The sequence below is a fragment of the Pteropus medius genome, unplaced genomic scaffold (assembly GCF_902729225.1).
Source record: "Pteropus medius unplaced genomic scaffold, Ma_sr-lr_union100, whole genome shotgun sequence".
Taxonomy (NCBI): Eukaryota; Metazoa; Chordata; class Mammalia; order Chiroptera; family Pteropodidae; genus Pteropus; species Pteropus medius.
The window spans coordinates 5,780,231-5,803,836 of record NW_024340701.1 but is presented as its reverse complement, the minus strand read 5'-3'; the positions used below and the strand labels follow the sequence as shown (position 1 = coordinate 5,803,836).

The 23,606-nt window shown below is 32.5% G+C and overlaps 1 protein-coding gene across 2 annotated transcripts in view; it reads right to left on the bottom strand.

The window, feature by feature from the left end:
- The window catches only part of CUNH1orf185 (chromosome unknown C1orf185 homolog), a 115,973-nt gene that overhangs the window by 16,166 nt on the left and 76,201 nt on the right, over positions 1-23,606 (bottom strand). For both annotated transcript variants that reach the window (XM_039885783.1, XM_039885792.1), the window contains exons 3-4: positions 4,433-4,538; positions 81-216 (exon numbers count right to left, since the gene is read on the bottom strand). In XM_039885783.1, the coding sequence (XP_039741717.1) occupies positions 81-216; positions 4,433-4,538 (242 nt within the window). The remainder of the gene's footprint in view (positions 1-80; positions 217-4,432; positions 4,539-23,606) is intronic.

The window sequence follows — 23,606 nt, the reverse complement described above, 5'->3', positions numbered from 1 at the left end:
AACTTGAAAGACAACAATGCTAATGACATGGTATCAACAGAAATTTTTTGAAAAGATTGTTATAAAGTATTATACTCGACCTGTAATTGGAATCTTCCAGTATGAAAATTTCGAGAAATAAAAACACATTGAGAATGAGATTTAGTCCTCAGCTTTGATGGTATTTGCCCACATCTCTCATCAGTTGCTTTAAATTTGGAATTTTTAAATATTTCTCTGAAAAATATTTTATAAAGAATATTATTAAACATGAATTATATTATAAATCAGTGAAAATTACTTTGTTTCCAATAGTTACATATAAGAGTTTAAATATCAGTATAAATGTTACTACATATTTATTTTTAAAAGCACACATCAACATATTCTCTTCTCACGTTACTGATTTCATTATATCTCTTTTATTCATAGAATGTAAATTAAGCTACTCCTTATGCAGGGCTAATATTTCCACTTTGAAGATTAACCAAGAATTTTTGATACCATTATTTCTGGTTGTGAAATAATTAATTGACTTTAATGTTAATCAGTCTTTTCATAAATTTGCATTTGATGGCAAAATAAATTAAATAAAATGAAACTCAATAGTCAATTTTATATTTAATAATATTTCTAGCAAAAGTAAGTGGAAGGAAACTGAATTGAAACTAATGGCTTACAAAGGAAAAGTCCCTTCATTATCCATGCAACTAGAAACAATTTTGAAAGAGGGTTTAAAATAATAAATAATAAATCAGCAACTATAACCCCAGATGATCAAAATAGTTAAGTATAAAGGAATATAGTTTCTAATAGTCATTATAAAGCTCATAATTTAAAAAATAATGCTAATTGCCATTTCTTCTTTCAGAGGTACTGGAAATTTTCCAAATTAATTCAAGAGTCCATATTATGTTATTTAATGAGGTATTAACAATTAGGATTCATTTATTCGTAGAATTCAATTCACTTAATGAATATTTATTGAATACTTACTATATGTCAGGCACTGTACTGGGTATTGTATCCATAGTGGCAAAAGAAAAAAATGCATAGCCACTGCCCTCATAGAACTGTCATTGCTCTCATGGAGCTTAAACACTAGTAAGGGAGACAGACATTAATAAAATAATCACAAGAAAATAAAAAATTACAAGTGTGGAAAGTGTTATCCAGGAAAGCTACCTGGTACTGTGTGAGTACTATGGAACAGAGGGAATTAATCATTAGAGAGGTCAGGGAAGGCTTTTCTGAGGATGGGATGACTAAATCGGTCATCTGAAGAAATGGTAGTAGTTATTAGGTAGAAAGTGGTGGAAGAGGAGAGATGTGGGAGTAAGAACATTCTAGTCAGAGAGTATCAAGTCCAAAGACCCAGTGACCAGATTAGAACAGTATAGCAGAAACACAGAAAGCAAGAGGGAAAGCGGGAGATGAAATTGGGGAGTATGCATGGGCAGACCATGTAGGGACTTGAAAGTCATGTTGGTTTGTCTTTATCCTAAAAGCAATGGGAAGTCCTTTATAATATAGTGTGGGTGGGGTGACTTGATCAGATCTGCGTTTGGAAAATGTCTAGCTGAAGTGTGGATAAGAGATTAAATGAGGGCAATAGCGAAGGTAGGGCGTCAGTTATAACCCCTACTGCAGTGTCTATGTGGAGGATAATGATAATTAGGATAAAGTGGTGGCAGTGGTAATGGAGAAAAATGAATTGATTTGAGCAATTTATAACATAAAATAAATAGAACTTGGTGATGGCTCAACTTTAGTGGAGATGGGAAAGAGAAAGGAAAATATCAAGCATGTCTTACATCTTTAGAGAAAAAAACACCCTTCCTTGATCCCACATTCTCTTCCTGCTACTGGCCCATTGATCTAATCTCCTTCACACACATAAAATGCTCCTTGAAAGAGATATTTATATTTGTTTCAATTTCCTCACCTCTTGTGTTTTATTCAAAAGTGAGCTTCTGAACCCATTCCTCCACCAAAACTCTTTAAGGCCATCAATAACTTCCATGTTGCTAAACCCAGAAATTATTTCTCTATCCTCACACATCTTAACTTTTTAAGCACCTGGAACATAACTGGTCATTGCTTCCTTCTTGAAACATTTTCATAATGTCATAATTTTGACTTCTTTGACATGTTTCCCAGATGTTGTTGATTCTACTCTTTCACTAGAGTTCTAAATGTTGGGAGGCTGAAGGGCACAGGCCTAGGTTCTTCTCTTTCAATAATCACTCCTTAGTCAGTCTCATCCAGTCCTGTTATTTCGGGTAACCTAAACCTTCAGTCCTGATGTCTCTCCTGAAGTTCATACATGTAAATCCAACTGTCTATTTGAAATTTCCACTTGGATATCTAATAGACTTTCAAAATTACATCCAAAATAAAACTCCTAATTTGTCACCACTCCCTCACCTCACTTCTCTAACTATCTCCTCATCTCAGTAAATGGCATCAACTACTCAGTTGCTCATAGTAAAAACGTAGGTGTTACCATTAATTCTGCCATTTCACTTATTCTTTCTTACCCCATCCAATTCAACCAAATCCAACCCCTTGTTTTCATCTCCTCTACTTCCATATTAGTCCAAGACACTATCCCCTCAAAGCCTCCTAACTTGTCTGTTTCATCCATGCTCCATTAAAATTCAGGCTTCACAGAGAAGAAAAGTCTTTAAAAAATATAAATCAGAACTCTGATACATTGCCATTTGGAGTATACACCCACTTTGGAAACTGGCAGTTTCTTATAAACATAATTCAGTAGTTTCACTCTTAGGTATTTCCCCAAAAGGAGTGAAAGTGCATGTACAAAAAGATTTATACATGAATGTTCACAGCAGCCTTATTCCTAATAACTAAAAACTGGAAATGACCCAAATGTCCATTAACAGAAGAATGAATAAACAGGTATATTCATGCAATGGAATATTACTCACAATAAAAAGAATGAACTATAGATAAATGCAAAAATATAAATGAACCTCAAAAACATTATGTTAAGTGAAAAAAGCAAAGTCCATATTATTCCACAATGCAATATACATGATGTATTATTAAATCGTACACTTGAAACCTATATAATTTTATTAACCAATGTCACCCCAATAAATTTAATTTTAAAAAACAATAGGCAAAATTAATCTATGGTGATAAAAATTAGAATGATTGCCTCTGGGTGGGAGGCAGGCGGTGATGCATGGAAAGGAGCATGAGGGAACTTCACAGAGTGCTGGAAAAGTTCTGTATCTTCACTGGGATTGTGGTTTCATAGAAATGTGTTTGTTGAAATTCATCATTATACATTTAAAATTTACATGCTTTTTTGTATGTAAATTATACCTTAAATTTTAAGAAGTGTTATAAAAATGTCATCTATCTATAGGTGACATTATTGAGTCTTTAAAAGGGGATAATATTACTGCTACCTCATAGGGCTATTATGAAGTTCAAATGAGATAACATATAAAGCACGACAGTGCCTAGTATGTAGTAAGCACTCAATGTCAGCTATTATTATGATAATAATGTGTCATCTCCCTGCTTATATAATTCTGATAGCACAAATAATAAAATCCAAACTCCATATTCTAGCCCACAAATTCCTATGTGACTTGGCCCCTATCTACCTTTTCAATATCATCATTATTTTTCCCTCAGGACAGTTGATTCACACTGGCCTTTCTGTTTACTGAACAATAATAACATCGCTCCCACTTGGGGTCTTTGAACTTGCTATACCTCTTCCATAAGATCTTCACATGTCTGTCTCCTTCCCACTCAGGTCTCAGATTACATACTGACCATTTGAAGAGACATTCCTGACCACTTTATCTATTTGTTCAATATCTGTCTCCTCCCAGTGTCACCGTAAGTCTATGCGACAGAAACCTCATCTGACTTGTTCACAGAACAATGGCAGTCACCCAATAAATATTTGTTGAAAAATGAATAAGTGAATAATTTCTAGTTTATGACTTGTGCAATTGGATAAATAGTAATGTATGCATTTGCTGAGAAAGTGAACACTGAAGAGTGTGTGGGAAGATCACGTTACAATTTATATATTTTTTTACATCAGACAAAGCAAATACTGAACTGATTAAATAATCTCTAAATTAGTAGTGAAAATTTTTAAAAAAATTCTAACTTTATATTATCATTCAAATGTGTGTCTTCTAAAAAATACAATAGATTTCACTATTAAAATTTTAATGCATGAAGATTGCTCTTATACTACTTGGACAATTATACTACTAAGATTTCTCTTTCAGGCTACTGTAAACACGTAAGGCTTTTCCTCCCCAATCAAAGTGTCTATAACCAAACCTCAAATTACAGAAGCAATGCTATTTTTGTTATTTAAGTTTAATGCCATTTGAAAAAGTCTTTCATTGGATTTTTAAAAGAACAAAAAGTAAAATATTCTAATAAACCTTACCTTCGCTTGCAAATCAGGAACCACAAAGCTGATGCCAAAGCAAAGAAACCAATTCCTAATGTAACAGCACCGGCAGCCAGAAAATAGGTTAAGTGATTAAATAAACCTATACAAAGAAATAAAAAAATATTTCATGCATGTATCTTCATTCTCTAGGTAAAATTAAATGATATAATAATGTTTCAAATGATATTACATAGAGTAATGTTAAGACATTAATTAGGAAGTTACGAGGCCTGAATTCTGCTTCTAATAAATTTCAAGACCATGAGTTTGAGAATTACACAGAGCCTCATGCTGATTTGGGCCCAGGATGCATTTCTCTGACTCTGCCAAGATTTGAGACCTAGTTTTGTTTGTTTGTTTTCATACAGCTGTCACCTCCTTTTTTCTTATCTAGTTTTCTCTTTCTCAGTTCAGCTGTGAATTTTTGTTATTTTCTCAATATCATTCCTTGCAGTCTTCCTACATGACATTTTTCATTTTAAGATTTTGATTATCAATCACTACGAGGAGGTAGATAAGGGTAATAAAAAACAAGTATGAGGAATTTTTAAAGATCTTAGGAATTTTTAATGTTTTATCTACACTTTATCTCAAGTAAAAGATCATAGTCATATCTAAATAAAAGCTATATGAAATAATAGCGTATCACAGCTTTATAATTTAAAAAGCCTATAGGAGGTGAACACACAGTGTAAATATACACATGCCTTACTGTTAAAGTGTATAGCTGAAACTTATTGGATTTCATTAACCAATGTCACCATAAAAAATAAATTAAAAAAAAATGAATAAATAAAAATAATAATTTTTTAAAAAGCCTATAGGAATTATATGGTATAACTCCTTCATTTTACAGAAGTTAAAATTGAGGTCCAGGTAAGAAAAGTAACTGAACCAAGTTTCAGCGAATTAAAGCAGTCCTCTGTTTTTTCTAATATAAATTCTTAATATTGGCATGTATTAAAAAGAATTAAGAATAAAGAAAGGTAATTTTAGTCAGACTGGTCAAGTATTTATTAAGATTCTGAAATCTCCTTAAGCATAAAGTGAGCTGTAGAAAGCTTTTGCAGAAGGCTGTATAGAACTTGAAGGGCCTTAAGACAACTTGGAAATATATTATTTGGAAAAAAGGGTTTAAAAGCATAAAATTAATAGAATATTTTTATATGTAAACATATTATAAGTTCCACTAAGGAAAGGACATGATAAAGACTTTGTTCCAGCACTTTTACTGTAGCCAAAGTAATTTCCAGCTTCCAAGATCTTAGTTTTCTTCAGGTTCAGAAATGTCTAATTTGGGAATTAATTAATGTTATCAAAAAAGGCATATAAGGCTATCACAGTGATACTCATCATATAAAAAAAAGTGCCCCACATTAGGGAGTCAATTAAATAAATTATTACAAATTAAAAATATAATATTCTTTAATTATTTAGAGCAGGGTTTCTCAACCTCAATATTATCAATCTTTTGAACCAGGTAATTTGTTGTTAGGACACTCTTGTGCATTGTAACAAAGATGTCCCCAGGCATTAGCAAATGTATTCTGGGAGGTGGGCAAGATTGTCCCTAGTTGAGAATCACTGGCATAGTTCTATAAGGAAATGTCAGATAGTATTAAATGATAAAAGCAAGATAGATAAAACTCATATTACAAAAAATTCAAAAGACATAGTTGTACTCAAATATAAGATGAGGACCTCTATGGACATAGGAAGCAAAGCAACACAGAGAAAGCAACAAAACAAAACAAAACCAGAAAACAGAGGCATGCTAGGTATTGAGATCTGGAGCAGGAATTAGCTGGGGGTTGGGGTGTGGGGGCGGAGGAAGAAAATTGTTGAGATAAGACCTAGACCAAACCATCCTCTAATACAATGAATGACTCTGTATTACCAAAATCTCTGAGAGAAGGGAGTCCTGAGCCACCAATAAAAGACCAATTCAAAAATAGACAAAGGAGGAATATTGGAAATAAAATTCAAAAATTTTAAGATGGAGTAAACTCTTGAACATCATTAATGAAATAAAAGATAATACTGAATTCACCCAGCTACATAAAGAAATAAAAAATATGGTAAATTATGATATTTGGAAAAGATTAAGAGTATATGACATAAAACTAATAGAGCTTCAAAAAAAGAGCATAGAGAAGTAGCCTGAGAAATATTCCATTTTATAGATGCACCACCAGTTTATTCCCCAGCTGAGAGACATTTGGTTGTTTCCAGTTGGGGGCTGTTAGGAACAAAGCTACTATATGCTTGCATACAAGTGTTTGTTAAACATAAGTTTTTATTTCTGTAAGGTCAGGTAGCAAGTATATATTTTAATTTATAAGAAACTGCCAAACTGCTTTCCTAAGTGGCTGAATTTTCTTGCTTTCCCACAAGCAATATATAATAGCTCCAGCTGCTCAATATCTCTGCCACCACTTGGTATTGTCAGTTTTATTTCAGCCATTCCAATAGATATGCAGTGGTAGTTCACTATGATTTCAATTTGCATTTCCTTAGTGAATAATGATGTTGAACATCTTGCAATGTGCTTATTTGCCATCCATATATCTTCCTCAGTGATTTGTCCAAGTCTTTGCTAATTTTTTAGAATTATTTATACATCTGGATATAAGCCCTTGGTCAGATATGTGATTTTGAAAGATTTTCTCCCAGTCTGTGGCTTGTCTTTTCAATTCTCTTAACAATGTCTTTCACGGAGAAAAACTTTAATTTTGGTGATGTCCAACTTATCAACTTTTTTCTTTTATGGATTGTGCTAAGAATCCTATCTGAGAACTCTCTGCCAAACCCAGATCATGAAGATTTTCTCCTATGTTTCCTATAAAAGATTTATAGTTTTATATTTACTCCTAATTTACGATTCATTTTGAATTAGTTTTTGCATAAGGTATGAGGCGCGGGTCAAGTTCTTTTTTTTTTTTTTTTCATATGTATACCCAATGGTTCTAACATCATTTGCTGAAAAGACTTTCTTTTCTTAATTGAGTTGCCTTTGCAGCCTTGTCAAAAATCAATTATCTATATTTGTGTCAGCCTATTTCTGAACTCCATTCTATCCCCTTGATATGCTATATATCCTTTCACTAATAGCAACAACAATAATATCTAACATTTATAGATACTATATTCCAGACACGATTTGAAGCACTTTATGTATACTAACTTATTTAATACAAACAACTCTATGAGCTAAGTGCTATTGTTTCCCCACTTTACCTATGAAGAAACAGATGAGGCAAAATGAGTTTAAGTAACTTGCTTAAAGGCATACAACTGGTAAGTGATAGAACAGTAGTAATTTAAAAATTGCTAAAGTCCTTCCTTATCTAGATTAGGTGAAGAATAGAGACACCAAATATCTTTAGATTTGTTAGAAAAAAAACTGTTAAATATATAAGAGTATCATAAAAGAGAATATCTAAATGGCCAATAAATATATGAAAGCTTCATTAATAATCAGGGAAGTGCAAATTAAATCACAATGAGATAATACAACAATTTTATATAATGCCTAAAATGAAAAAGAAAATATCAAGTGTTGTCAAGGAGGCAGAGTAATCTGAATTCTCATTCACTGGTGGGAATGCAATTTTGTACAATACTTTGGAAAACTGTTTGGCACTGTTAGTAAAGCTGAACATATGCATATTCTATGACCCAACAATTCTTAGACATATACATAAGTGAAATGCATACATATGTTAAAAAAATATATATGAGAATGTTTATAGCATTGCTATTTGAGAGAGCCACAAATTGGAAACTGCCCAAATGCCATCAATAGTTGAATGGATAAATAAAAAAGTTGAATTTATGAAAACAAAATATTCTATAACAATGGGAAAGAATAACTACAACTACCCACAACAACATGGATAAATTTCATAAATAATGTTGGACAGAAGGAGGCAGACATAAAGTTCAAACACAGACACGAGGGGGAGTTCAGAGATGCTAGTAATATTCTGTTTCTTAAACTAGGTGCTGGTACATAGGTGTGTTCAGTGAAAATTCATCAAGCTTAACACTTATGACTTATAAATCAACTAAATCTATATATAACAGCATGAGTAGAACTGAAAAACAAAAGTTCAGTGCAAAAAGCAATTTCCAGAAATTTATATTCGATTATTCCAATTATGTATTGATTCTATTTATGCACATTAAAATACAAAATAATACTATTTAAAAAAACATTAATGTAACATAGGTATTAAAATATACCAAATTCATATTAGTTTTGTCCAAGGAAGAAATGAGAGAAATGGGACTATGGATGGAACACCAACTTAGACTTTATCTGTAATGTTTTATTTCCTTATAAACTTAAAGGTCTGAAGCTTATATGACCAAAAATATTTATTTAGTAGGAAATACATAGATGTTTTTACTCTTTGTTTTTTTCACTTTTCTTATTTTCTCAACTATTTAAAAAATATAAAAATAATATAATCTCAATTTTAAAAAAGAGAAAAAGAGAAATGTATTTGTATGAAGAAAATAATCAACATTAGTTATACTGGGGGTAAGAGTTTATCATTATAATTCTCTACTCCAGACTTTTCTGTATATTCAAATTTTCTATCATGAGTATCTTAGAAAAATCAGGAAGAAAGTTTTTGAAGATTCATATGTAATTCCTAACTTCTTTATTTAGATGTTACAGGTCTTTTTGTGGCACCTTCTCTATTGTTATCACTGTGTTTATAGGCCACCTATTTTCTCCTTCTAAAGATCTCTGTCCTCCTCTTTTTTTTTTTTTAAATTCTCCATTAGGGAAGAAAGTACGTGTGATTAGTACACCATTCCAGTCCTTAGTTTAAATGAGTCATTAACATTTTAGGGGAATTCCAATGAGGTATAATGAATTTGATAGTTTCCAAGTTTCACTTTACCAAGAGAAAGACAAATTACATATTTGTTAAATATCTTCAACAAGTTGCACTTTCTCTCTAAATCAATCTGTATAATAAAAGACTCGATTCTGAGATCATTAAGATCCCCTCTCACTTTGAAGGTTTAGTCAATATATATTACAAACATTATATACAAAAGTAGTATATTTACTTTCTCAACTCTGCCTTTAAGTATCTTATCCAAAGTAATGATTCTTCAGTTTCAAAAGTCACTCTATCATATCACCCTGTTTCTTTGTTTTTAATAATTACTATCATAAATAATCTTCTTTACTTATTAGTTTATTGTCTATTGTCTCTTGCTCTTTGCTAGAAGATAAGTCTTTTTCACTATGGTATTTTCAGAGTTTAGAATAATGACTGGTTCTCAAGAAATGATTGAATAGTCAATGAATGAATGATAGGCACTGTGCTAGATGCTAGCATTATAAAAAGATAGGGGAAAGTTAAGAAAAAAGTCTCTATAGTTTAGTTGAACACCGTTTGAGAATATTCTATTGCCAAACCCTTGCCAAGAATTGGTAATGCAAAGAGAAGTAACACATGATCATTGAGTTTACATTCTGGAGGGGACAGACATTTAAATGAATATGTTGATTAAAATATTCTAAGTTTTATAATAATGACCCTATTGGCAGTGCTAAGACATCAGAGGCAGTTTGACCAAGTGCGGGGACAGTTTCCTAAAGTTAACACCTGAGCTGAATCTTACAGAATGAGTAAGTGATAGCTAGCCAAACAGATGATTAAGTCTTAAATCAGGTTATCACTCTTCCATCTTAAAAAACAAAAACAAAAAACTCTCTTTTACCCATAACTTGCAATTGATCTTTTTCTTACCATTTGCAGCTAAAATTCTTACAATTAGAATTTCTACTTTTCCACAACTCTATCTCCAAGGTCATTAATAACTTCATTCAAACAAAATCTAAAGGTCACTATTGACCACTCTCTTTCCCTCCTTGGCATCAGTAACCTAAATTCACTCGGTTTTCCTACCTTTTCTCTATCTACATCTTTATTGCCTTTGTAGGGCTCTCTTCCTATGCCCATCTATCCTTTAACATATATATTTATATCTAGGTATATTAATATAGACAGGTATATTAAAGGCTCTATGGATATATATAGATAGATATACAAAGGATATAAATATATACACATACATATAAATATAGAGTATGTATGTATGTATGTATGTATGTATGTATGCATTTATCTTGAACCAGAATTACTAGGTATTTGTACCAAGAGTTTTCAGGTTATTTTTCACAATTATCCTAGTACTACAAGTCCTGTTTTATTTTTGAGTGTTCAGAAATTATCTGTTTGTTATACTTTTAGGGTTTTGCCAGATTTTAGTCTCAGGTTTACTCTAATAAACATCTATTGAACACCAAATATGTGTGAGATACTGTTTTAGGCACCAAGCGAGGAATAAAAATCCATTTTAATGAGAATGGATCCTTGCCCTGAACATTTAAAAATCTATAATGAATGGTAAGCAGGGTTCATATGCAATTAGTATAAAAAGCTGACCATGCTGATTCTTTTTCAGTTTGTGTCTGCTCTGATTAAAGATGAAATCTATAAACTTGGAATAATTACTTATTATATTGATTAGATTTTAATGTTCTTATTTGAAAAATGGGAATCATACTATCTATGTCACAGAATTAGAATAAGAAATGAGTAAGATGATGTTGCAAGGAATTAACATAATAAATGAGAAGATATCTCAAACTTAACATGTATATATGAGGCAGTAAAGCAAGAGTTAACAGTTTTACAGAATCATTATTACATATACCACATTCTCTGATAATAATGCAATTAATTTTGGAATTAATAACCTAATATATACCCTCAAGCTCTCATACTTGTGGAAATTTAAAATCACACTGTAAATCACACTCATGCATTAAAAAATCAATGGAAATTTAGAAATATATAGAACCAACCAATAATGAAAACACCCTACATAAATAGTTGCAGCAACAAAGTATGATCCTAAATGCAGATATTAGAAAAGAAATCTGAAAAATAATAAGCTTGGCATTCAAACTACAAGTTGAAAAAGACCAGCAAAATAAACCCAAATAATGTAGAGGCAGGAAATAAATAAAAAACAGAAATTAATGAAATAAAAATTAAGATTTTTGGTAAAGACTAATAAGATTGTTAAATCTCTAGTAAGGTTAACCAAATGAACAAAGAAGTCACAAGTAAACAATATTAAAAATGAAGAACGAACATAATCACAGTTATAGTAGAGAATAAGACCAAGATCTAAAGGCAATTTAGATGTTCTTCAATGAATGAAAGGATAAAGAAGAGGTGGTACATATATACAATGGACTATTACTCAGCCATAAAAAAGAATGAAATCTTGCCATCTGCAATAACATGGATGGACCTAGAGGTATTGTGTTGAGTGAAGTAAGTCAAATTGAGAATGAAAAATGCCATAGGATTTCACTTACATGTGGAATCTAAAGAACAAAATAAACAAACAAAATAGAAACATACTCATAGATATGGAGAACATTGTGATGGTTGCCAGAAGGGAGGGGGGTTGAGGAAGAGGATGAGATTAAGAAGTACAAATTGGTAGTTACAAAATAGTCATGGGGATGGAAAGTACAGCATAAGGAATAGAGTCACTAATATTATAATATGTATGGTATCAAATGGGTACTAGATTTAACAGGGTGATTACTTCATAAGTTATAGAAATGTCTAATCACTATGTTGCACACCTGAAGCTAATATAATATTGTATGCCAACTGTAATCGAAAAATAAAAAAATTATTTAAAAAAAGAAAATAAACAAATTTAAGTAACTGTTTCAAAACTTATACTAAATTATATATACCTAAAAAATGACTTACGAAAAGTAATTCAAGATATAATAGAAAATCTAAAGGAACATGCATATATTAAATTGAGTCTGGTCATAAAATTTCCCCCCAAGAAAACAGCAGGCCCCAATAACTTTACAATTTCTACTGTATACCCATGATTCAAGTATTTATCTTATACATGCTCTTCCAGAAAACAGAAAGAGATTGCTGGCTCTTCATCCAAATACATTTTCCTCTTCTTCACAGGCAAAAAGCTAGACTACATGTCCCAGCTTCCCATACCATTAAGTGAAGCCATGTGACTGAGTTCTAACCAATGGAATTTGAGTGGAAGTGATGTCATAAAAAAAGCTCCCAAGTACCTTTCTCCATGTTCCTTCTCCCTTTAGACTTGACTGGGATGGAGATGATCTTGGGGGGTACTTTGGAAGCCATGTGTCATCATGAATCTAACTGATATTTAGAAAATACTCAACCCATATAAAATGAAAACACAACACATCAGGATTTGTGGGACTAAAATAGTACTTAAAGGGGGAAAGAAAAATCTATACCCAAAACTGCGATATTAGAAAAAATGTGAATGATCCTAAAAACTAGAATAAGTAGAGCAAATTAAGCCCAAAGTAAACAAAAGAAAACAATATTGAAAGCCAAAATGAAAACCTGTGAAATAGAAAACAGAAAAACAATAGAGAAAATCAGTAAAACCAAAAGCTGATACCTTGATATTTATAAAATTGATAGTCTTCTAGTTAGATTGATCAATAAAAAAGGCATAAATTACCAATATTAGAAATTAGAGGTGACATTACTACATATTCTAAAGCTATTAAAAGAATAGTAAGGCAATATTATGAACAATTTTATGCAAATACATTTAACAATTTATGCGAAATAGAAAAATTCCTTAAAAGACATAAATTTCTAAAGCTTATTAAAGAAGAAATAGATAACATAGACACATATCTACTAAAGAAACTGAAATTATAGTTAAAATTCTCCCTACAAAGAAAACTCCATGTCCAGGTGGCTTTACTGGTAAATTCCACCAAACATTTAAGGAGAAAAATAATACTAATTCTACACAAATGCTTCCAAAAATCTGAAGGCAAGAGAATACTTTTCAATTAATCTTATGAGGACAGCATTACCCTGATACCAAAACCAGATAAGAGTGAGAGCAAGAACAAGAAAGAGAGAAAATTATAAATTGAACATAGCTGCAAAATGCATCTATGTTACGCATCATGAAAAGATAAAATATTCTAAGCAATACTTCAGCAAATTAAATACAATATATCATAATCAAGTGGGATTTATCCCAAGAATACAGGGTTGGTTTAACATTTTAAACCCAATCAGTACAATTCATCGTATTAACAAGTTTGAAAAGGAAATCCACATGATCAATATGGATCTAGGTCAATGACATGAAAACATTTTATAAGATCCAATATCCATTACTGATTAAAAATTTAAAAAACATTCAGCAACCTAGAATATAAAGGAAACTATCATAGTTATCTGGTTCCTCAACTTGATAAAAGCCATTCACAAAAAGAAAAAAGTCAGACTTAATGGTGAAAGACTGAACACTTTCCTCCTGAGATTGGGAACAATACAGTGATATCCACTCTCATAACTTCTATTCAACAATGCACTGAAGGTTCTAGCCAGTGCAATCAGGCATGAAAAAGAAATAAAAGGCATCTAGATTAAAAAAGAAGAAATAAGTGTTTATGTTCTTAATGTTATGGTCTGAATGTTTTTGTGCCTCACCCCCAATTCATATGTTGAAATCCTAACGCTCAATGAACTATTGGTTTTCAATGAATATTAGGAGGTGGGGCCTTCAGGAGGTGCTTAGGTCATGAGAATGAAATCTTCCTGAATGGTATTAGTGTTCTTATGAAAAAGATCCCACAGAGCTCCCTAGCCTTCCCGCCATCTGAGGACACAGCAAGAAACAAGAAGAGGTATCTCTCCAGAAGCAAAACTAGGCGCCTTGATCTGACTTCCACCAGAACTGTGAGAAACACATTTCTGTTGTTTATAAGCCACTCAGTTTATGGTATTTTATTCTAATAGCTTGAATGGACTAAGACACACAAGAGAACATGATCACCTATATAGAAAAACCTGTGAAATTTTAAATAAACAATTAGAACAATTAATTGAGCTTAACAAGATTGCAGGATACGAGATCAATGTACGAAAAACAATTGTTTTCCGAAACTGTAAAATTCCTAGAAGAAAACAGGAAAAAGTTTCATGACATTAATCTTAGCTATTTCATGAATGTGACACTAAAAGCAAAAAATAGACAAATGGGAGTATATCAAACTAAAAACCTTCTGCACAGCAAAGGAAACAATCAACAGAACAAAAAGGCAACACATAAAATGGAAAAAATATTTGCAAACCATAAGGGATCAATTTCCAAAATATAAAAGCTAAACTCAATAGTGAAAAAATAACCCAATTTGAAAATGGGCTAAACACTCAAATAGACATTTTCCAAAGAAGACAAACAAATGGCCAACAGGCATATAAAAAATGTTCAACATCACTATTCCTTAGGGAAATGCAAATCAAAACCATAACTGAGACCTGTCAGGATAGCCATTTAAAAACAGACAGCAAGTGTTGGCAAGAATGTAGAGAAATTGGAACTCTTATACACTATTGGTGGGAATGCAAAATGGTGTAGCTGCTATGAAAAACTGTAGAGATCCCTCAAAAAATTAAAATTAGAACTACTTAGGATCTAGCAATCCCACTGCATCTACCTCAGTGGGTTTGGAATGCTTAAATTAGCTAATGAATGAAAAATATTATAAGCAAGAAAAAGTTATCAAATATGTTAATCTGGTGAAAGTAAAAGTCAACCTCCTTAATTTCAAAACAAATTACATACTTTATTACTTATATAACTATTATATAATATATACTGCTTTCCCTTTAATAAATAATAATGACTTTGTATCCTTGTCAGATAGTTATCTTGAACTGATTGCTATTGGGCTCTGCCCAAAGTCAGTGCAAACAAATGAAACTTGAAATAGTAAGAATATGTAATCAAATATTACTTGTAAGAAGTGATACTATGAGAAAATATATCTAAGCATGTGACTTTCCAATTTTTCCAGTACCTTTTATTTATTTATTTATTTTTATTTTTTCCTCCCTCTTTAATTCTCCACCCCGCCGCTTCCACCTCTGACTTATGGATGTTGCCATCTCCCCTTAAGAACTGGATCTCTGCAGGCAGGGCATCTCCTCCCACGTGATCGCAGCACACACCTGGGGCCTGGTGTACCCAGGGCCTGGCGCATCCAGGGGTTCTAGTACCATTTATAGAAGAGGTTTCCTTTTCTCTATTGTATGTTTTTGACTCTTATTGAAAATTACTTGCCCATATAGATGGATGTTTATTTCTGGGTTTTTTCAATTCTGTTCCACTGGTCTGTGTTTCTCTGCCAATACTATGCTGTTTTGATTATTATCACTTTGTAGTATAATTTGAAGTCAGGCAGTGTGATACCTTGGGCCTTGTTTTTTCTCAGGATTTCTTTAGCTATTCAGAGTCTTTTGTAATTCCATACAAATTTGATGATCTTTTTGTTCTATTTCTTTAAAAAATACCACTGAGATTTTGATGGGGATTACATTAAATCTGTATATTGCTTTGGGTAATATGGCCATTTTAACTATGTTGATTCTTCCAATCCATGAACACAAAATATCTTTCCATTTCTTTGTGTCTTCTTTAATTTCTTTTAATAATGTTCTGTAGTTTTAGGTATAGAGGTCCTTCACAGCCTTTGTTAAGTTTATTCCTAGGTATTTTCTTCTTTTTGCTGCAATTGCAAAAGGAATTGTTTCCCTCATTTCTTTTTCTGAAATTTCATTTGTTACCACACACAAAAATTAACTCAAAATGGATCAAAGACCTAAATAAAAGACCTGAAACAATGAAATGCATAGAAGAAAACATAGGTACTAAACTTGTGGATTTTGGTCATAGAGAGGATTTTTATAAATTTGACCCTAAAGGCAAGGGAAGTAAAAGCAAAAAAAAATGAATGGGACTATATCATACTAAAAAGCTTCCACACAGCAAAAGAAACCATCAACAAAACAAAGAGGGAACCAACCAAATAAGAGAAAATATTTGAAAACAACACCTCTGATAAGGAAGTAATATCCAAAATATATGAAGAATTCATACAACTCAACAGCAACAACAACAACACCAACAAAAACAATCCAATTAAAAAATTGGCAGAGGACCTGAACAGACACTTCTCCTAAGAAGACATACAAATGGCCAACAGACATATGAAAAGATGCTCAACTTCACTAGCTATTAAGGAAATGCAAATCAAAACCACATAGAGATACCACCTCACACCTGTTAGAACAGCTATTATCAACAAGACAACTAATAACAAGTGTTAGAGAGATTGTGGGTGAAAAAAAACCCCTCATACACTGCTGGTGGGAATGTAAATTGGTACAGCCACTATGGAAAACAGTATGAAAAAATTAAGAATAGAATACCAAATGACCCAGCAATCTCTCTTCTGGGTATCTTCTCAAAAATTTTGAAAACATTTTTCTATAGAGACATATGTATCCCTATGTTCACTGCAGCATTATTCACAGTGTTCAAGACATGGAAACCAAAGTACCCTATGATAGATGATTAGATGAAAAAGATGTGGTACATATATACAATGAAATATTACTCAGCCATAAGAAAAGATAAAATGCTGCCATTTGTGACAACATGGATGGATCTTGCAACTATCATACTAAGTGAAGTAAGTTGGAAAGAAAAAGTCAAGAACCACATGATTTCATTCATACGTGGGATATAAAACTGAAAGCAATAAATAAGTAAGACAAACAAAAACTCACATAGACAACAGTTTAGTGGTCACCAGAGGGAAAGTTGGGAGGGAAGAGGTTAAAAAGGGTAAAGGGGGTCAAATATACAGTGACTGAGATTTGACTTTGGGTGATAAACACACAATGCAATGTACAGATGATATATTATAGAATTGTATACTTGAAACCTATATAATTTTATTAACCAATGTCACTTCAATAAATTTAATTTAAAAATACATATCTAAGCTATAATAGATTAGTATTTCTACAGAAATGCCTTTAATTTAATGTTATATTTTAATTATGTCCTTATCTTTTTGCAAGGATGCAATAAAGAAATGATTATATAGGGAATAATCATCTAAATATTAACTACATTATCCATCGAATAATTTTAAGTGACCTCATATAAAAATCCTGTGACAAATTTCTTTAGAATTCACTATCAAGAAATATTCTTTTAATATCAACTGACAACGTGTTCATTCATTAGATAATAAGAAGTATATATCCAGTGCTTCTTCGCCTTGAATACTAGAAAGCTCAAACTAAAATTCATGCTTGATTATGAGACTTACATTAACTCGAATACTCAAATATATTTATGACTTCATTGTTCCTTCTAGTTTTTATCTTTTATATCTTTATCGGTTTTATTATACGTGACATTTACTGGAAGCTACTTTAAATCTACTCTGAAAGAAAGATACACATTTAAAAAATTTGCTGGAACTTTGTCAGTACTTCAGATAAAAAGGCCACATATTATTTACTCTTGTATCCCTTAACACTTCTTTTATCCTTAAATTTATCCTTAAATTTTGCTTGTAGCATAGCACACCGAGGGATTTATCTATGAATGGTTTATATTACTATTTGAAGGACTGATATACAATGGAAGAGGGATTCATTACTTCCACAGTTATTTACTAAGCAATTACCATTTGCCAGACACTGTTCTGAAGCCAGTGATACTGTGATAAACTCTTAAGAAGAGGGTCCTGGGACTTCTATTTTAGTGGGAGGGGACAAATAATAAACACATAAGCAAATAAGATACGCATAAGCAAATGATAAGATAAGCAAATAAACACATAAGCAACTAAACTAGAGAGTGATAAAGGTCTTGAAGAAATCAACTAATAACCAGGTGAAGGTTGGAAAGGATACCTTAAGATAACTATCATTCATAAAAAGATCAGAATTGTCCATTTGAAAGAGATACTGCCTATATTTGTCCCCAATTCAATCACTGGGGGCACTTTTTTGTTTCCCCATGCTAGGGAGTCTTGTTTAAGTATGTAGAAGATGTTGAATATTGTGACACTACTAGACACTACTAATTAATTATGTTATTACACTCATTACACAAACAATAGAACAGTCTGTTGACTTTCACTAACGTATTCTAGTTTAATCCCTTAAGTTTCCTCTGTATTTTCCTAGATTCTCTTCATTATAACCTGTCTTCCAAAAGGTAAGTGAGTTGTAGGTGAAAAGATAAATGCGCATCACCAGCTAGGATAGGTACTTATGTATTAGTTTTCCTGACTTGAATTAGACAGGTGTGATGTCATTGAGGCCATTGTTTGCTTTTTTCCATGCAGTTGCAGCATCCTCTGGTGGGCACTAATTTATTTAATAGCTTTTGAGAAAAGTTTTTCATTTTTGATAGTTTTTATAGCACAGGAATTTGCATTATTTTCATTAAATTATCAACTTCACAAAGCACTGTTAGTGCTTATCTTTTATTTAAACAAACATCTGAGAGATAATGCAATTATAAAAGTACAAATAATACTGACACTACTACTAATAAATGGTAATACATTATTCTGAAAAGTCTTCACTTTGAATTTTAAGAGGAAAACAAATTTCTCACGCAACTTAAATTTTATAATTGTGCCCATTCTTTTGACTTCTACTCCATGTACATTTATTGGCCATTCAGAAAAAAATTAAAAAGCCAACAGGAAAAGGTAAAATGAGTTAATTAAATATAATTTTTATCCAAAGGGACAAAAATTTGTTTCTGAGTGATGCAAAATTGATAAAATAAAGTAGTACTATAATTCATAACATAAATACCAAAGATCCTTGGTTCTTATAGGATGCTTTACAACCCAGTCACATAAATAGATATTGCTAATGCCTAACAGAACATATAAGAAAAAGCTGGAGATTAGTGTTATTTCTGAAATCTAATTCCCTTCTAATTATACATGTTGCTGCTTCCCAAGGAGACTTGTAATAAGTGAAAGGGTTTCAAGAGAAAAAAGACAAAATCATGACAATGGGATTAACTGGAAATCCCAAGCCTGGAAATTCCAATATCAGAGATAGGGAATCTTTGTCAGGAGAGTAAATTACACGTCTGTCACATCAAGAATGCTTGTTATCAGAACTTAATGGATTTGTAAGCTAAGGGTAAGTATAAAGAAGGAGGAGAATCAAGTGCTTATAAACCAAGAATGGGACTCTGAAGTTACCAAGTTCCTATCACAGAAGCAATTATAGCTGCTGTCTGGGCACAGAAAGTAAAACTTCAAGCATAAGTTAAGTGCTTAGCCAGCGGAGGAGAGAGTCATTAGGGCATTCTCATGCTATTTTAAGATCTCTTGAATGGCTGATACTGTTTGGCAATTTCAAGTTTGTAAATCTCTCCTATCCTAAAGTAACACTTTATCTAAGATTGGTATTCTGATTGCCATCTAAAATGTGACTGTCTACTTTCCCGAAGTTTCCATGGTAAATTGTTTACTGAATTGACTAAACTCCACTTTTACAACACTATGAAATATTATTACTGTAAGTACTGCTACTTTCTGCCATTCCTTTCTAATTCTAATAATAAACTCCAAAATGAAATGAGTGATTATGTTATTTAAGTTCATTATACATTCTGAACCGGTCAAACAAGATGATAAATTAATTTAATCTCCTAAACATCAGCAAAAGAACAAAAGGGAAAAATAAAGTAGACTAATCTTTCCACAACAATCTGAAACTTCCAAGCCTTAGAGAATCATATCAATAAAATTAGCACACCTTATTACAAGCAATCTTATAGGTATGCCTATATACATTGAATGTTTTATATAATTCCATTCACGAAACTACGTATGAGAAAGATTTCCTTACATTCAGTGTTGTGATATAGTTTTTATAAATGCTCTCTTGACCCAGTTTTGAGGCCCTGACTAAAGCCTGGTCATTTTCCTTTCTTGAGCAGCCAATTAAGTTCATACCCCCAACTGCCTCCCTTACAGGGCTCTCGCATTCCAGGCTATTGTACGCTCACCATCTAATTGCCCCAAAGCCAAGTTGCAGACAACCAAAAACAATAATAACATATTATTGTTTTTAGAGATTATTAGAGATTATTAGAAAATCTCTATGAGATTTTCCCACTGAAATTATTCAAACCAGCCAATTTTAAGCCTGCTTACCCTGCCCCACCTCATTCTTTCCCAAATAAACCAAAATAGAGGTACCTACCCACTGTTTCCTTCTCCCTCTACCTCTTGACTAAACCTGATGCTCTCTCAGAGTGGACCTGAGTGGCATGTTGTTTCTCTCCAGGGAGCTGTGAGTATAGCAAACTGTAAAACTCTGGTTCTCTTTTAATCTTCATCTGGCCTCACCACACCTCATTTAAGGTAATATGATTAAAACAATCATCAATAATAATTGTCAGTAAGGTCTATAGTCCTATCATATACAACTATTTTCTGTTACTTTGGAGCTACCACAAATCAGCAAAAGCTACTGGTATGTTACCTCAAGTACAATTTTATTACAGAACAGTTCCAATGATGCATTTATTCAGATAATATGCTGGACGTGAAACTTACCAATTGATATGTTATTATCACAAAATTCTATTCTTAACATTAATTTTTTTAAAAAGAATGACAATAAAGAAAAACCTTTCAAATAATTTAAACTAGCTTTTGAAGGTATTATTATAAAGGAGTAACCATGTTGGACAAGCAAAGCAACAAGGAAGGACTAACTGATAAAAGTAAGCACAAATGAAGAATAAACACTTTCCTTGCTTGCTACCATTTCTTGCAATGCACCAAAAACTTTTGGCATTGAGAGATGACTATATGGAGGTTATGCAAAATTTGACCTATATGCAAGAAAACTTGACACAGCGTATACATTAAGCCAGAAAATGTTAAACAATTTGATGAATGGAACTGCCAGCATAGTTTGAATACTTGATTTTTATTTTATCTGATTATCCTGTGATTCTCATCAGGAAGTGTAATAGTTAATTAGCTGGGCTAGTTGTTGGGGTTACTTTTTAAATAGGCTATTTTCACAACTATACTATTATTTATACTAGAGTAAATTTAGGGGTAGCAGAGCAAAAATAGTTTAAGAAACACAAAGCAGGACTGGCGACATACTCACTAATGGATTTCACTTTGCCTTTGTAGATGTTCTCTATATTACTCCCAAAGAAGAGCTCCGAAATCATTACGCCTTGAAAGAGGTTTTCACTATTTTCTTAATGCTTACATTTATAATTTCCCAATGCCATTCTACCTTATCTTAGATGTAAAATAAATCCAAGATTAACAGTAAACTTGGGTTTACTTCCTACTAAGAGTAATAAGTGTCTACAACTAGACTAAGTTTTCATCATAAAATAGTTTCAGGCAAAGAAAAAATAAAATTTCTGTTTTCTGCATACTTATTTCTTCTTCTTTTCCTTCACCATTTTTTCAGTAGATAATTTTTTCATCTACTTTGAGCTAACCTCTAAAGCCTCCAGCCTTGTCGTTACATTCTGACTGCTAGTTTTTGTCACCTACATAACCGTAAAATAAATTTGTGTTGTTTTAAGATGCTAAGTTTGTAGCAGTAGAAAAGTAACACATTTCATATATATGCATGATTATCTCAAGATATGTCCACGTTGTCACAAATGACAGTATTTCATCTTTCTTTGTATACTGAAAATGACATTATTCAAAGAAATTGAAGACACAAAGAAATGGAAAGGTATTCCATGTTCATGAATTGGAAGAATCAACATAGTTAAAATGGCCATGTTACGCAAACTATATATATATGTTTAATGCAATCCCCATCAAAATCCCAATGGCATTTTTTTAAAGAAATAGAACAAAGAATGCCTATTCTTAAGCGCCTTTCCTTGAAGGAAATTCCAGAGCTCTCACTGCTGGAAGATTCTCTCTTCTATTAGATTGTAAACTCTTTCAGAGCTAGGTACAGAATGCCCTTAATTCACTTCCTATTTACTGCGCTCAAGGAAAACAAAACAAAAACAAACCCTTAAGATTCATGGAGAGGCAACTGGGTATGGCATCTGCAAAGGCAAAGTTAACAGAAAGGGGCTTTGCAATGCAATTAAAAATCAGTAGAGACAGATGTTCTTTTAACATAAAAATACCTAAAAATTATGCTAGTAAGAATATAAATATAGTATGCATGCCAGATGAGGACTATTGATAGATTAATCTTCACAGTGAGAAATATCTGATTTTTATATCCAGTAGCAATAAAAAACATATAAACAAAGAGAACGGGAAGAAGAGGCTTGATGTTTACTCCTCTCTTTATTCAGCAGAGGAAACAGGAAAGAGAGATGATAATAACAAGGCATCATTGTATGACTGAGGCATGATTTCCTAGACATAGATTCAGATTAGAGGAAAGGCTATAACCTGGAGTAGAGGGGATGAGGGGGAGTTGGGGGTGTCTTAGGGTGTGAGGAAAGTGACCCAGGAGTTAAAATGTGCCAGCCACAGGGAGAGGTGAGAAGGTACTTTAAGGCAGTGGTCCCCAACCTTGTTGGCACCAAGGGTAGGTGCTCCTATGAGAGTCTAATGCCTGATCTGAGGTGGACCTGAGGTGGTGATGCTAGCACTGGGGAGTGGCTATAAATACAGATGAAGCTTCGCTAGCTCGCCATTTGCTCACCTCCTGCTGTGCAGCCTGGTTCATAAGAGGCCATGATCCATACTAGTCCATGGCCCAGGGGTTAGGTCCCCCTTTTTAAGGAAGAGAAAGGTCTCTGTGGGGGTGAGGAAATGGCCAAAAGCAGTGGTACTCTAGACATGCTTTGTTCAAGGGGAGATGAATTTAGGGGTACCTTGCTCAACTTTTTCTCTCTCATGTGCATTCTGCATGATTTGGATTTTATCATTGTGAAACTGGAGTACAGGACTAATTGAACCTTGTTTTGGCTTCCTTATTTGTTCAATCAGAAGAGAAGGGAGCATTTTCACTCCTTTTTCCAATTGGTATGAGACACCTTTTAAGTAGGTAACAGGAAAAAAAGAAAATCTCTCCTAGAGCTCATCTGGCCTCTCAAACAGACCTACTTATTCTGCAAATATTCTTCCATATTATCAAATTTATATGGGTAAAGAGGAGAATGCCAGCTCATGTGTAGTGGAAACTTCATTACGTTTAATGTAGTGAAAGAG